The sequence below is a fragment of the Macrobrachium nipponense genome, chromosome 13 (assembly GCF_015104395.2).
Source record: "Macrobrachium nipponense isolate FS-2020 chromosome 13, ASM1510439v2, whole genome shotgun sequence".
Taxonomy (NCBI): Eukaryota; Metazoa; Arthropoda; class Malacostraca; order Decapoda; family Palaemonidae; genus Macrobrachium; species Macrobrachium nipponense.
In genome coordinates this window covers 6153827-6169621 of record NC_087206.1, presented here as the reverse complement: position 1 = coordinate 6169621, position 15795 = coordinate 6153827, and the positions used below count along the sequence as shown (strand labels likewise).

The 15795-nt window shown below is 37.8% G+C and overlaps 2 protein-coding genes across 3 annotated transcripts; one reads left to right on the top strand and one right to left on the bottom strand.

Moving 5' to 3' along the window:
• The first annotated feature begins 323 nt into the window (after positions 1-323).
• On the top strand, positions 324-3021 carry LOC135225607 (fibrous sheath CABYR-binding protein-like). Its single transcript, XM_064264904.1, has 3 exons — positions 324-460; positions 1002-2683; positions 2884-3021. The coding sequence occupies exons 1-2, from the start codon at positions 356-358 to the stop codon at positions 2595-2597; spliced, it is 1701 nt and encodes a 566-aa protein (XP_064120974.1). The 5' UTR covers positions 324-355; the 3' UTR covers positions 2598-2683; positions 2884-3021.
• Positions 3022-4397: 1376 nt separating this feature from the next.
• LOC135225608 (uncharacterized) lies at positions 4398-14433 on the bottom strand. Of its 2 annotated transcripts, none has more exons than XM_064264905.1 (8): positions 14278-14433; positions 12810-13022; positions 12234-12413; positions 8615-8832; positions 7887-8004; positions 6271-6398; positions 5735-5885; positions 4398-4905 (listed from the first exon to the last, which is right to left on the bottom strand). In XM_064264905.1, exons 1-8 carry the CDS (start codon positions 14324-14326, stop codon positions 4805-4807), a joined length of 1158 nt encoding a protein of 385 aa, XP_064120975.1. In that variant the 5' UTR covers positions 14327-14433; the 3' UTR covers positions 4398-4804. The 2 variants fall into 2 exon arrangements, with proteins under 2 accessions (XP_064120975.1, XP_064120976.1); XM_064264906.1 differs by having other exon boundaries at positions 6290-6398.
• Positions 14434-15795: the final 1362 nt, after the last annotated feature.

Here is a 15795-nt window from a genome sequence, read left to right as displayed (position 1 = left end):
GAATGAAAGTAATTATTATCCGGGCCTGAAATACGTTATTCTTATGTTGAGAGAGAGAGAGAGAGAGAGAGAGAGAGAGAGAGAGAGAGATCAGACAAGCAATGGGTATAATCACCTTACAACAGAGATTACCCAAAACGTTAGTCAACAACATAACGGCCATAATGAAACATTTATTGAAAAAACCATTTAACAACGAAGAAACAAGCTTTTCCAGAACCATAAACTATAAGATTCCGAAATATCCGGTAAACGCTAGCCTGGATTATCCCTCCACCCTGGATTCCAGCGGCCCGGATGGTGGGCAATTCCAAGGTCAAGGCATGGCAACACGCAATGCCCTGACGTCACTTCCATGACGTCACTGCTATTTGTGACGTCATCGATGCGAGGTGTATATAAGGACCCGATCGTCCCCCTGCAGTTGTCATACCTTCAGTGGATCTCGAGGAAAATGCAGGTGCGTCTTTGCTCTCTCTATACATTATGAAGAGCGTTTATCAATTCTTTCCCTAGGGATTTGAGCTGTTTACAAGTGCATTAATTACATTTTTTCAATATTGCTTCTTTGGATAATATAGACATGCTTTGAAATTCTATAAAATCTACACATATTTATAAGTGATCTGAATGAAAGAAAAGTGAACGTCTGTAATATAAAACGCAAGTAGGTGTGTCGGTGCTTATAATGGTACTTTTTATGATTTCTTCGAATTTTATGGCGATGTTTGTAAAAGACATTTATGGAACTAACGGATAAAAACATGTTTAACTAGATGAAAAGTGTTATTATCTATTTACAGTTGTGTCGTGGCAGTCAAAACTTATTTTCCATTTTCGATTCAATTCCCAACCGCCTGATATCATTACTATTAGCAATATTATAGATTATTTTTTAGACACATCCACTGAGTACTAGAACATATTCCTTGTAAAATATTTTAATCACAGTTTTTAATCTCGTGAAGAAATAAATTACACATTTTCTTTTTTATTGCCAGGTACTTACTGCAATTGGAAAGGTTCTTTTGGCGGCTTTGGCTGTATCCGCAGCCAAGCTACCCCTTCCATCCCAGCCATCAACTTTATATGAAGCTCCCCTAGAAGATCTACCTGTTCCTGCTCAGACTTCCGTTGTCCCTGCCGAAGTACCTCTAGCTCTTCCTGAACTTCCTCAAGCCACAGCTGAGATTTCTCAGATTTCTCAAGGCCCTGCTGACGTTCCTCAAGCCCCTCCTCAGATTTCCACTTTGTATGAGGCTCCAGCAGAAGATCTCCCTTCCCAGTCTTCAATTCAGGTTCAAAGTTCTGGTCTCCCAGTATCAGCTCATGAAACCGACGTTGTTCAAGTTCAAAGCCCAGGAGGTCTTGTTCCTGCTCCTGCTAAACCTTCAGTAGGTTTATGGGTTCCTAGTGAAACTCTGTCAGCTCCACATCAACAACCTGCTGGCACTATAACTGCTGTTCCAGTTGATTCTACTGCTCATCAGCAACCTGGTTTGGCCCTCACTTCTCAAGGAAATATCCTAGTGTCAAGTGACCAACCAGCTCATCTTGATTCTGCCACTGCAACTGGATCAGGTTCTTCTGTACAGATAATCCAGGAGCCTGCTATACCATCTACACTATATGAGGCTCCTGCAGGAGAGAGTGTAGCACCTATTCAGCAATCTCCCTCTGTTCATACTGCAGTTGTAAACGTTCCAGTACCATCTGAACCTGCTGTTTTGAAGCCAGTCTCTGTGGAAAATGCTCCAGTTTCTGTTGGACATGTGCATGTTCCTAGCTCCCCTGAACAAGCTATTCCTGTTCCTGATGATCAGAGTACTCTCATCCAGACTCACGCTGTAAATGTTCCAGTCCCAGCTGAACCTACAGTTTTACAGCCAGTGTCTGTGGGAAACGTACCAGTTTCTGTTGGACACGTGCATGTTCCTAGCTCCCCTGAACAAGCTATTCCTGTTCCTGATGATCAGAATACTCTCATCCAGGCTCACGCTGTAAATGTTCCAGTCCCAGCTGAACCTACAGTTTTGCAGCCAGTCTCTGTGGGAAACGCACCAGTTTCTGTTGGACATGTGCATGTTTCTAGCACTCTTGAACAAACTAACCCAGGTTCTGGTGAGCAGAATATTGATGTCCAGACTCAGGATGAACTCGTACCAGTTCCAGCTGAACCATCTACTCTATACGGTGTGCCAGATGAGGACTTCCAGGTACCATCACAGGTTAGCCAGGCACCAATTGCTGTTCTTCCTGAGCAAACAGGGCCGATCGGTCAGTTAGGCACTCCTGCTGACACTCCAGCTGTAATAATTGAGGTTGAGTCTTCCGAGTCTCGTGTTCCTGCAGAACCATCAGGGCTTTATGAGACTCCTGATGCTGCTCTACCAGCACAAGCTGATTCATCTTTGTCTGTGGTTCAGTCAGCTGCTGTTTTACCCAGTGATGAAGAATCTTTCCCTGTTCAGTCGACATCCCAGGTTAATGTGCCAGCTAAGCCATTCCAGGCCATCCACTTTCCAGAAGAAGGACCTCTTCTGTTGTCATTCCCGTACCATCTGTTCCTTCAACCTTATATGAAGCACCAACGCTAACGGGAAAAGCTATGTCTGCTGGAGGTGATTACCAGAACATTCTGCAAATCCCAGCTGCTAGTGGACTAGTACCCAGTATTGCTAAGGTAAGGCAAGAATCTAAGTCAAATTTTGTTTAAAAGGTATTTGCACAAATGCATCTGAAGTCACTGTAAAGCTCTGTATTTGTGAGAGTATTGAACATGTGTTTACTAGAGCAAACAACAAAAACAGACATCTCCAAGAAGTAGCATTGAGAAAACAATGAACTCAAGGGAACTAATTTCTCACTTTTTGTTTTTATCAGGGAAGTGCGATGATGGGGATGCCCTATGACTTCCAGTGGGGCGTTGATGACGATGACTCAGGGGCCATGTTTGCTCACGTTGAGAAAAGTGACGGGAAATCCACCAGCGGACAGTACAGGGTGACCCTCCCAGACGGTCGTGTCCAGGTTGGTACAATTGCTCGTAAATGTGTTGAAAATTTGGTAGGGAGAATTATGTGAGACGCTACCAATACAGCAATAGCTTAGAGTCCATAAATTTGGGTATATTTCAGCCTAGCTTCGTTTAGAGTCATATGTCTTTATAATAGATACGTAGTTCTGTTATATCATATACTACTCCATTTTATGCAGAAGATTAACTACTTTAACGAGTTAAAAAAGGTTTATTAAGGACATTTAATCAAAATGCTCCTTCTATTTTTGCAGATCGTGGACTTTTACGACAACGGAGATGGTTTCCACGCTAACATCTCTTACGAGTGAAAGTAATACTTTTTTGTCTTCCTGTACTCAAGAATTATCATCATATCATCATTCCAAGAATCCATCATACTCATCATCTGGCTGTGACAGTTCTCCCCAAAATCTATACAATTGGTGTTGCGTTGACAGCTTTGTTGTGTCAACTAGAAAGTGGCATTATAAATTGTTTTTATTAATTATTTTCATCATGATAAATGTCCTAGGGGACTTGTGTTGGCAGCTTTGGTGTGTCAACTAGAAAGTGGCATTTTAAATTAGTGTTTTTATTTATTATTATCATTATGATACATGTCCTAGTGGACTTGTGTTGACAGCTTTGGTATGTCAACTAGAAAGTGGCATTTAAATTATCGCTATTAACTATTACTATTATAATACATGTACCACTGGACTTGTGGCCATCTTTGATGCGTCAGCTAGAAAGTGGAATTATCATTATTATAACACGTGTGCTGATCTTACATGAATGCTCTTTAGATTTCGCAATATTCCCTTCTTTAAATATACATAAATCATACAAGAGCATGTACTGATCAGATTGATGGGCATTTCCTTAATATAATTTTGTCTTTATTTCACTAATACGACTATCACACACACACATGCTATTTGAATCTCACAATACATCCTGCAAGAGTTTCACATAAATCATACAAGAATATAATATATGTATTTATTAAAATAAAGTCATTGTCTACCACTTACTTGTTTGTTTCACCTGTTTCATTTTTATTATTCGTAGGCTATAGATTTTTATTCATGAAACGAGAATGAATCTTTAGCTGAAAGGAAATACTTTTGCCATCATGAAACTCTTATTGAAGTCAGCGTAAAAAAACGAAGGTTTTCAATGGAACTGAAGAATTAAAAAGATGATAGTCACATCAAGATATCAAGAACGCTAGAATGATAATGATTAGCCTTAGATTATATCTAACAAGGATGGAAGGTCAGCAGTGATTCTCCAGATGATTAAGGAATCAAACATTGCCTTCAAAGATGATAGTTTAGCAGTGAACACCCATAATAGGTGAAGCAATACATAAGCATTTCCTATTTTTTTTATTTTTAGAATACTAATGAATAAGTTAGTCGGGATTCAGAACTGTTCAGCACTCACTCGTGCATAACATGAACAATAACATTTGTTATGACTGCTGCTACGCCGTTTCCTATTAATGCTAATAAAGTAATATTACTTTAGCAGATTCACATCACCCGTGCATCTGATGTCTGTTGATAAGCCAATCACAGGGCTGGAAACTCTCAGTCTCGCTCGAGAGTTCACATAGGCAGGATGTATGTTTTACCTCTCCTGAGGGATACTTAGACATCAAATGCATGGTTGATGTGAATCTACTGTACCATAATATTAAGAGTATTAACAAATAAACAGTACGGGTTGGCGAAAGTGGCGGTCATTTTGAGTATGACCGCCTGAGGTGAAAAGACGAATTTAATTGTCTCTTTTGATGACAAATGCAATCAGGACGAGACACGTTGAGACGAGAAGCATCATCTGGTTACTGCTACAGGATATTGGAGGGCCAGTGTTAACTGTCAAAAAGCAAAAAGACGTTGGCTGTAGTTGCTTTTCAAGATGTTGAACACAGTTTTAGTGGACGAACACGAATGAGATGCAAAGACTCTTAAATACAATTGTTGAACTTTGCACGAAAGGAAGGCCGATGAATGTTGCACATTGACAATAAATATTATTGTAGATTTCTGTTAGCTTTTGTATGTCTAACTATTGGTAAAGGATTGATCAAGTTTATTATACGATTCTTTTTTAGATTTTTTGACTGGAAATATTCATTTGTATACATCACTTCATATATCCTGCCCACAAACGCCTTCCTTTATTACATCTTTGTCCGATTAAAAGTAATTACCAGCATTGACACTTAAATTAATAAATAGATAAATAGATAGATAGCTAATTAAATAAATAGATAAATGCATATATAAAGATAGATAAATAAATAAATGAATAGATAGATAGATAAATAAATAAATAAATAGATAAATAAGAAAATAATCAATAGGTAGATATATATATATGTGTGTGTGTGTGAATAGATAAATACATGAAAAAATATATAAGTAAAAAATAAATAAATGAATAGATGAATGAATGAATAAGTAGATGAATAAATAAGTAAATAAATAAATAAGTGAATAGTCAAATAAATAAGTAGATAAATCAATAAATAAGGAAACAAATAAGTAAATAGATAAGTAAATAAATATATAAGTAAATAGATAAAGATAAATAGATATATATAAATAAAATAAATAAATAAATAAGTAAATAGATGAAAATAAAAATAAATAAATAAATAGATAATAAAGAAGTGATCCCTGAATTAATCGGATTACTTACGACAGAGAGGTATGTCTTCTAGGGCAAGAGCGCTGAATCTGTCAGCGTGCCAGACGTGCTCCGGAGGTTCGCAGGTGGGTTCAAAGTGCCAATGTTTGGAAGAGCTCCGGTTCTTCTCCCAGTAGGCGTAATGGTTCTCGCTGCACCAGAACTGGGGAAATAGGAAGGGAGAGTAAATATGGGGGAACCATTTTAAGGGAGCGGTTCCCGTTTCCTTCTTCTCAGATTAATACCTATAACTGATTCACTTAAGGTAGATTCTCGGATAAGCCTCATTCTTACGAGACGTTTGTTTGGTGGTCGCTGATTGGCTGGTACCGGGAGGTAGGTAGCTCCCAGCCAATAAGCGGCCGCCAAACTAACGTCTCGTAGGCATAGGGCTCACTCAAGAATCTACCTTAAGTGAACCAGTTATAGTCGGGGTCGCAGTTTTTAAAAAGGCCATGAGGAACCAGAAAGGCTAATAGAGACTACCGTCCCCAGCCTGGTTAAGAACCACTGTTCTAGATCAAAGAAGAAAAACCACTGAAACCGACCTGAGTCACAACTGGATACCTTGAGAGCTTCTGGCTGCACTCGTCACGGCAGTTCTTCTTGCAGTTCTGGATTCGCGTCTTCAGGTAGGGGCTCTCGTGCTCGATGACGGGGCATCCCTTCCTGTTAACTAGACAATTAGGTCATTATTATTATTATAGTTATTATTATCATTATTTTTGTTTTTTTGGTCTATCACAGTCATCCTGTTCGACTGGGTGGATTTATAGTGTGAGGTTCCGGGTTGCATCCTGCCTCCTTAGGAATCCATCACTTTTCTTACTATGCGTATTAAGCTACAAAAGTCCTTTAATATCCAATTCGCTCTACCTCGGAATTAATATATTTTCATATATGTTAACCGAAAGGAAATTTTCTAGTTGATAATAATTACGTGGGGTCACGGGCGCGAACCTCGGTCGGTACAAAGAAATCAGGACGTACAGTGAAGCGTTCTAACCACACGACTATCATGTGCACTGTTTCCAGGAGCACACTTTTCTGCATGAGTCCTGGAGCTACTTCAGCATCTAATTATTATTATTATTATTATTATTATTATTATTATTATTATTATTATTATTATTATTATTATTATTATTATTATTCCAAAGATGGACCCTATTCATATAGAACAAGGCCACCGCAGCAGGGGATATTGATTAAAATTCAAACTTCCAAAGAATATGGTGGTCACTAGAAAGATGTAACAGAAGGTAACGGGAAATACAAAAAGAAGAGAACACTTAGTAAATAAGAAATAAAAATGAAATAACAAATAAATAAATAGTAAAAAAATGGAAGTAAATGATTAAATCACATTATTTAGATAATAAAAGTGACCAAGCTTTTCTAAAGGCTGTCAGTTTGTAACTCCTTATTAGTTTCTATACCTGAAAAAGATTCTTATAATGTAGAGTAATTTCAGTAAACAGTGAGCAGTAAGTAAGCATTCTTAGAAAGGTACATCGACAATTAGCAGAGTTTTGAACATCGTGAAATCTGTGTAATGGGATGATATACTATAATATAGGATATCATCCCATTAAACTGATTTCACGATATACTATAATATAGGATATCATCCCATTAAACTGATTTCACGATTATACATATACACACACACACACATATATATATATATATATATATATATATATATATATGTGTGTATTATATACTTTTAAAGATTACCGGTAACCGTAGTCAGTGTGACTACAGTTATCCCGTTTATCATGCATAAAGGATCCTTTGCAGGAATGGCATGGAATGGAATATAGAGCTCTGGTCGAAGGCAAAGCGCTGTGACCTATGAGGTCATTAAGCGCTGAAAGGTCGAATTGAGAGTAGAAAGGTTTTAAAGATGTAACAGAAGGAAAACTTCGTAGTTGCACTATGAAACAACTGCTAGGAGAGGGTGGAAAGTAAGATGGAACAAAGAGAATATGAACGGAGGTACAGTAAAAAGAATGAAAAGGGTTGCAGCTAGGGGCCGATGGGGCATTTCAAAGAACTTAAAGCAATGCCTACAGTGCACTGCGAGAGGTGGACTGTTAGGAAAAATGAAGAGAAGAGAGGCAACGAGATCCTTGCTTACTGATGCAGCTCTGGAACTTACTTTCCCGATAAACATCTTCTGTGTCTTCATTCCTCTGAAGCACCAAGTGGTAGGTGAAGTTGGCTATTGGCAGATCCACAGTGCAGTAGAACAGAGAGCCCCGTGGGATGTCCTTAACCTGTAAGAATCCTTGGTTAAAGTAATGTACTGTCATTTTAAGTCTGGGGATCGTCCTAAATTTGAAGTTCCCAATAAGAGCTCATTTCTTTTGCTTGCTGTCATTTGAAATAAATGCATCTGTCGACAAGTTTTATTTCCTTTACTTACAGAGGCTCATGGCCGATTCTCCGGTCATATACTGTTGTCTAAAATGAACAGGCTAAGCATATTACTTTATATATTAAGGGGATAGGGTGTAACAACGTCTGTGAAGAATTGGATTTTGGTTTCTCTTGCCTTTCTGATACCCCCCGTACTCAAGACACACACATATACATTATATATATATATATATATATATATATATATATATATATATATATATATTATATATACATATAGTACATACATATTATGCCGTTGAATATAATTTAACGTAATATCATGCTAATTATTCAAATATGTTCCCAACGAAACCTACAGACTATCAGCACGTAACTACACCACCGAGTTTCTTTCAAAGAGTGAACCCGAGAGGTATGAATGTTTAAATCATAGATTTTCAATATTCTAAAACCCAATGAGGACGAAAAATGAGATTTTAGTCAAACATCGACAATTAATCATACCTTGACTCTCGTCTGCTTCATGAGGACCTGCCAGATACCTGAAGGACTCTGTCGAAACATCAACCCTCCTCCAACCGTGCTTAAGGATCGGCCTACGTCCTTGTCCCAGAACCCACATTTGACGTGGGGTTTCGGATACAGGAAGTTGCTGGAGTAGGACCACAGGACGTCGCATCCTTCCAAGGATGCTGACATCTCGTAAGGGGTGTTGTCGAAGTCTAAAAGAGACCAGAAGTGGGGGTTAGGTAGGATTTAAAAATTTAAGAAGTTAACACAGTGGATAGCTTTCTATTCTGTAATCTACAGATGCTAAGGGGCTAATTTGTTATTTTTGTTTCAACTGTCAGACAGAAGATATTGATTACTCTGTAATTCACATTTGCTAGATTGAAAATGGTTAAAACTGGATATTTAGCCATTCTGTAATTTACAGATGATAAGTGGCTGATCTGTTATTGATTCTGTAGCTGTACGGCAGCTAGTGGGATTGAAAAAAGTAACTTAGGGCAAGGCCACACCGGATGCGGGAAGCATCGAGGTGCAGACACGACTCGAGCGGGAGAGCAGCGTCAAAACGACACATGGCCACACCAGAAACGCCACCCTCCCACGCATCACTCTCAGTGGTCAAAGATATACTTCTGTGCAAATAAGTCATTGTCACGGTTGGATAGAAAATTGCCTTTAATAGAAAACCTAAGTGTTAAAGTTGACGATATACTTTTAGGCAGTAAATTTTGTGATAATGAAAAGTTAAAATCCACACTTTCCTTTTACTTCTCTTAATGTTATTACTTTAAGGGAAGTGAAAAGAAAATGTGGAGTTTAATTTTTTATTATTGCAAAACTAACAGCATATATGGTTACTTCTTTAAAGATACTTAAAAAACAGAGGAACCAGAATTAATTGCAAATTATATAAAACTATATTAATATTTGGCTGCATTATGTTGAAATAAACGATTTACCAGTATTTAAAAAAAGTTCAATGGTAAACTTTACACATAAGAAGTAACACAAGGAAAAATCAGTTTTGCTTGTACATTCATTTTTAACATTAATGAAGAAAGTACAAAGTACCATGAATATTTCATGAATCAGTGATGCTGCTGCGCTAAGAATTCGTATAGTTATTAAGTCTATACAGCTGGACAAGGCTTATTTGTGAGTGGCTAAGTGCATAATAACCATGTCAAGTTGGTGGGTATATTTATGTATTGTGGTCCTTTTGAAATATTCACTTTAAATTCAGTAATGAACTCATCCCCAGGGAAAGCGTTTAGACCATATAAGAAGTCGGTCTATTTGCTTGACTCTTTATTGGGAACAAAATTGAATGCAGTCTGAAAGTACACAAATGACAGGTGTTGAAATGATATGGAATAATTAACTCGACATTGTTACTGAATAGATAATAAATGTAGTCGCTTAATACATAATAGTTTCGATGCTAATATCAGTTACTTAACAATGATAATATGCTTTAAACAATTTCTAGGTTACAAATGAAAGTCCCTAATAAGGGAACTAACTTCACAACATAGTTATCAACATAATAAATATAGAGAAGTAACCATTCAAGTAACACAGCCCATAATCATTTAGAAAATGGGCTTGCTTTAGGAGAAGACGCCGGGAACCGCCGCGGTATTTTAAAACATGTTACATCGCTTGGCGGCAACTGCAGAGGGTCGAGCCGTCCCGCTAGTCTTGTGTGGCCACCCAGGGAACCTCTTCCCTGCAACCTCCACGCTCGCCGCGTCTGGTGTGGCCTCACCCACTAGTAAGACAGTGGACATCTAACAATTCTGCAATTTGCAGATGCTAACTGTAATCCACATGTGTTAGCTGACAGATTCATTGCTGTTTCTTGATAATACCAGCTAGTCAAACTTGGCTGTGCTTTGCTAACTAGACAGACTTAAAAAAAAAATCTTTCAAATCGAATGAAAAGTTTGGTCCTACTGTTTTATAGGCCTAACAGCCTTGGGAAGGAACCCCATTTACCCTAAACTTTCAAATTGCAAGATTAATTATGTACGATGCAACAGAAACAAAGAACAACGGACACAAAACATTCATTCTTTATGAAAATTCCGTTATTTCAAAACCAATTTTGTCATACTTTGAAAATCCCTCCATAAACACGAAAAACGATTAGTAACCCCTTTAACAAGTATTATCTAGTTGGTGATGACAATGAGAAGCTGCAGAGATGCGTAGCTACATAGAGAGAGAGAGAGAGAGAGAGAGAGAGAGAGAGAGAGAGAGAGAGAGAGAATTTTTGCATACCATAAATATTTACTTAGTTGCTCTATTGCTAATTTGAAACTTACGTGCAACACATATATGTATACATTAACTATTGCCTTATTCATTAAAAGCTATTAGGGCAAAATTTATACTGATGTGTGTAGAGCATTCGTGACAAACATTAAATAGGTGGTACTTTGGCTTGTTATGTACGCGTTTTCTCAAGGTGCTAGTACTAAACATGGCGGGAGCTCAGTGGGACACCGTGTTCAACACCAGCCCTTCCGAGATCAAAGATATCGTTTACCAATATAATCTGTCGACCACACAATATAGTAACGTGTGTATATAATACTGTGATCCCCGTGGGGCTTGTACTAAACAAGGCGTCCCATTGAACTTCCGCCATGTTTGGACTAGCACCTCGGAGGTAACGCGTAGATAACAAGCCAGAGTAGCACCCATTAAATCAAACCTAGTCTCAACACAGGCACATAATATATTTTATATAATAATAAATATAATGTTTATCATGAAGCGCTTGAGTAATAGTAATAGGCAGTTCTTTCTCACGGTAAATATCGTGCGCGCGCAAGCAGTGACGTCACAGTTTTCCCAAACTGTCATAGCAATTTCATGCACCTGGCAGTGTGGCCTCTGAAATTCAGCCGTTCGAAAGTGTTTCAGCAAGGCTTTGAACGGTGTCCAGTGCTATCTCTAGTTGTTGATTAGGCCTATGAGATTATCGCAGTGACGAAGCTTAACAATGTAGCATATTTTCGTCAGAGTTCAGAGAATCCTGCAGGAAAACGTACTCTGTCTAGGAGTGCAGAGTTGATTGTCACTTCACCTGCTCCAAAAACCAACTGCAGGAACACACCAGTGCACGAAAAATCGTCATCCTTTGTTTTCAAGTGAAGTAAAAAAAAAGCTTTGCTCGTCCACTTTAAAATGAAACACATTTGATGATGATGTCACAGATTAGTTTACTAAAAAAAAGGAAGGCAGATTTTACTCATAAATATAATCCTGTAAGGGAAGAACAAAGGGAGATGGACACCAATAGCAAGAGAGAGGTAAGTTTTCCATCCTTCCATATAAACTGGTAGTAGTATTATTTTGTATTTTAGCACTTGTCAAGTATCAGAGTATCACCAACCTCTATATGTAGTTTACGTTCGCAAATAATATCTCCATATTATTTGTAAAGCATATTATATTGACATGAGGGAATAGGAAGTAGTAGGCTAAGTCAATAGTACGATGACCTGCACAGGACAGAATAGTTCATCTAGTTCGGTAAGGCATCTTTGATCTTAGGTCTAATACACACATTTATAATGTAAACAAAGGAAAAATAACTTACAATACATTTTGAGGTCGAACTCATAAACAACCGGATTGACCGTTTGTTCCACCACTTTATGGAAGATGACGCACGTGTAAGTTCCCCTCAGTCGACTGTTGGGAGTTTTGAAATGAATATTGGGCCCGACTCGATAGTCATCTGTGTCTGTTTCCACGTGTCCTAAGAGAGGCTCGTCAACTGAAAATAAAACGAGAGGTGGATGAATAGGTGGTAATATCAATATTTGCTTCTAGATTTTTTGTTGTTTCACAAAATAGAAAGCCAGTGCACTCTTTATTGGGAACGGATATAATTCAAATTTGTAATTGTTCTAGTTTAAAGATTGGGTCTTGTCAAGTAAACGAAAGTATCTACCTTAAAAGACATGCATATAATTACTTGTCTGATACCAACAGACATATTGGAATATGAATTCTTCTTGAGGAAACAATGATAATTGAATTATTGATATTACAGGCTAGTATTTTAAATCATAGCTGAAATTGACCTTTACTTACGAACTTTAGGGTTAGGCCTATGGCCCCAACTCAGCCAGTGAATAGGCCTAGGAATGACGTTCGAATAATTACATACCAGTCACCGTGTTACTTGTTGCATCCCAGGTGTAAACATCATGATCGTAGCCTTCCAAAGTCCATACTATTTTAGTGATGCTCATACGAGGTGCTGTGTACATACACTCGAGGGTGTAAGAAAGATCCTCATCTCCAAGATTTAGCGATGGGCGTTCCCTGGTGTACTTCGTTAGACGCACTCTGGATATTTCGACGTGATTTTCAGTTCCAGCTGAGGAATATTTAAAATTTAGCTCATTAAGGAAATTGTGCCACCGGTAGCATATTATGCTACCCTAAGAAACAGAAGTAAGTGTCGAGCCAAGTCAGCCAACTGAGTTTTTGAAAATTACCGAGGAATACTTAAGATATACCTAGAGCGAATTGCAGCTGAAATTCCGAGTGATTTCTTAATAATGGGGCATATGCTATGCTTACCTTAAGAAATACAGGATAGAATGAGAGCATCCACCAAAATTACGGAGTTCATGAAGTTATTCTGTGAACCATTGCTAAAGTTAATTAACCGTCTATTGTTCCTTAAGCGAACTGCGTAATATAGGGTTGTAAGAACTACTTTTCCAACTTTCAGAATTCCCATTTCAGTTTAAGTGGGTAGGTATCATCACTGCCAGTACTTCGACCAAGTTTTTAATCCACTCTTAGTATTATTTGTTTTGAGGCAAGTAAGTTGAAATGCCAAATTAACTACTCTTGAAATAAAAGGATTTGCTTCGTAAGCCAATGCTTGGTGAACAGGCTTCCTGTGTTACTCTTTTATCAAGCAAGAATTATCATCTAGTCTGTAAATTGTATATTTTGTTAGATTTATTTCATGATTTTATGCGAATATTTTTACTGATTATTGTTGTTTATAAGTTACCACGAATTTTGAAATTGTGTTACAATCTGTACATACGAACTGATTTTCCAGGTGGCGTAGATGTTAATGTGTAAAAATTGTGTCACTAGGCCTAGTACCAAATCAGTAAATGAACATTGCGGATATTTAAGCATAGTGCAAATTCCCAACATTGCCTCACCACATAAATTTGCTCGTCCCCAAACATTTATGGCCCTGCTCTAGGCACAAGAGCCCGTGCCATCACAAGGCTGGCTTCATCTAAATTTCTAAAACAACAGCACAACGCCCCTGTTAATCATTAAATGCATTGATGAATGACTGACCTTATGCCCTTCCGTATTTTTCATGCTTTCAGATATTTCACAAGTTTGTTTAAAGAATCAAAAACGCGTTTCTCCTCTTTTGACACAAAACGCGTTCAACAAGACACACTTGCTGTTCGAGGTAGCATAACCAGTAATGATAAATCATACCACAGTGAGACTTAACCTACCTTTTAAGTTTTCGTATCAATTTCGTCACACCAAGAACCATAATACGACTAGCGGATTGTCACTACTACTCATTCAGTTAAGGAACACAAATGAAAAAGTGAAGATATCCTTCAAATTCTTTCACTTACCCACAAGAAGAATGTGCAGAGTAAACAACACACAGATTACTTTGTTCATTTTAGTTATGAAAGCACAACATTCGCCCTGGGTATAGAAAGTAGGTGACGCTACAACTGTCTTCCCTTCTCTAGATCTTTAGATAAAGGTTAATATACGAAGCTGATAGCAGAGATTACCGAGGACCTCGTTATCTATGACGCAGAGGAGCGGTATCAAGGTATTGCCTTTGTATCGGCTCTTCCTGTTTATCAGTCCTCTACCTTACTTTTAGACTTAACGTTCCTTCTTTTTCAGTAGTGTTATTATATTTTCCATTTGTGTTCTATTTTTTAATGTATGATGTATCTTTTCTTATTTATTTCACCAACTCTGGTTAATTAGCAAAATGCTCAAAAGGTACTACAGATTGACCCTTTGCATATAGGTCTTTATATTAGTCCATTCACCACCTTGTATATGTATGTATGCAGACAGACAGACACACACACACACACACACACCACACACATACACACATATATATATATATATATATATATATATATATATATATGACTGGTAAAAATGTTCTGTAACAACAGAATTCCATCTAATAAAATGAGCCCATAAAAACATCAAAATATAGAGAGAAAAGTACTATATTTCAGAGAATGCTGTCTCTCTCTTCGGGTGGTATTTATACCAAGAGATCCGTCCACAAGTGAAGCCAATTTAGGTCACCCCGCTGATAATCTTCCTTTAATCTTCTTAAGCGTTGGTTGAATGAAAACCGCGTCGATGACATCTGAAATCCATGCTCCTTTTGAGATGTTCATTACCTGCTTCTCTTTTATTAAGGCTGATTCCATCATTTGACTCTTGTACCGGCAGTTGCTGCTGTAAATTACATGTGACAAATTCCAGTTTATTCTATGGTTATGTTCATTTATATGGTTGAAAATAGCCGAGTTCTGTTGTCCATACCTAACTGACCGTTTGTGTTGTATTAATCTGTTGGGAAGTGATTTACCTGTAAATCCGATGTAAGATTGGTCACAGTCCTGGCATGGGATCTCATAGACCCCAGTGTCCTTGCGAGATGTCTTTTGTTGGACGTTAATCAGGGATTTGGCTAAGGTGTTTGGGTAGGTAAATGCAAAAGGGTTAGATTTCCCAAGGGTGTGGGTTACTCTCTTAATCGTCTCCAGGTGAGGAGTGTTACTAAATGCTTTAACTGACCTTCATAAGAAATATCCTGTTCCCCGCAGATTCATGATAGCCATCCACTCGCTAAAAAAGTTAGATGTTATAATAAGTAGATCCGACAAAGACGGCAAAATCGTAATAATGGACAAAGACTTCTACCTCGACAAAATCAACCAGCTCCTTAGCGCACTTACGAAAAACTGACGAAAAATCCCCTCCAAAACGTTCCCACAGAATTTTTTCGGAAAATAAGATTAATTGGCCAAGACAAAAAGAGTATTGAACTATTAGAGAAATTTAAAGTAATTAATCCTAAATTACCCTACTTTTATGGCCTTCCC

Bases quoted from the DNA above. Each gene is read 5' to 3' on its own strand.
- LOC135225607 (XM_064264904.1), top strand. From the start codon at position 356: ATGACGTCACTGCTATTTGTGACGTCATCGATGCGAGGTGTATATAAG. The intron at 461-1,001 runs GTGCGTCTTTGC...TTTTATTGCCAG, and splicing joins GGATCTCGAGGAAAATGCAG to GTACTTACTGCAATTGGAAA.
- LOC135225608 (XM_064264905.1), bottom strand. From the start codon at position 14,326: ATGAACAAAGTAATCTGTGTGTTGTTTACTCTGCACATTCTTCTTGTG. The intron at 5,886-6,270 runs GTCGGTTTCAGT...CTATTTCCCCAG, and splicing joins GGTATCCAGTTGTGACTCAG to TTCTGGTGCAGCGAGAACCA. The intron at 4,906-5,734 runs GTAAGTAATCCG...GCTTTTTGACAG, and splicing joins AGAAGACATACCTCTCTGTC to TTAACACTGGCCCTCCAATA.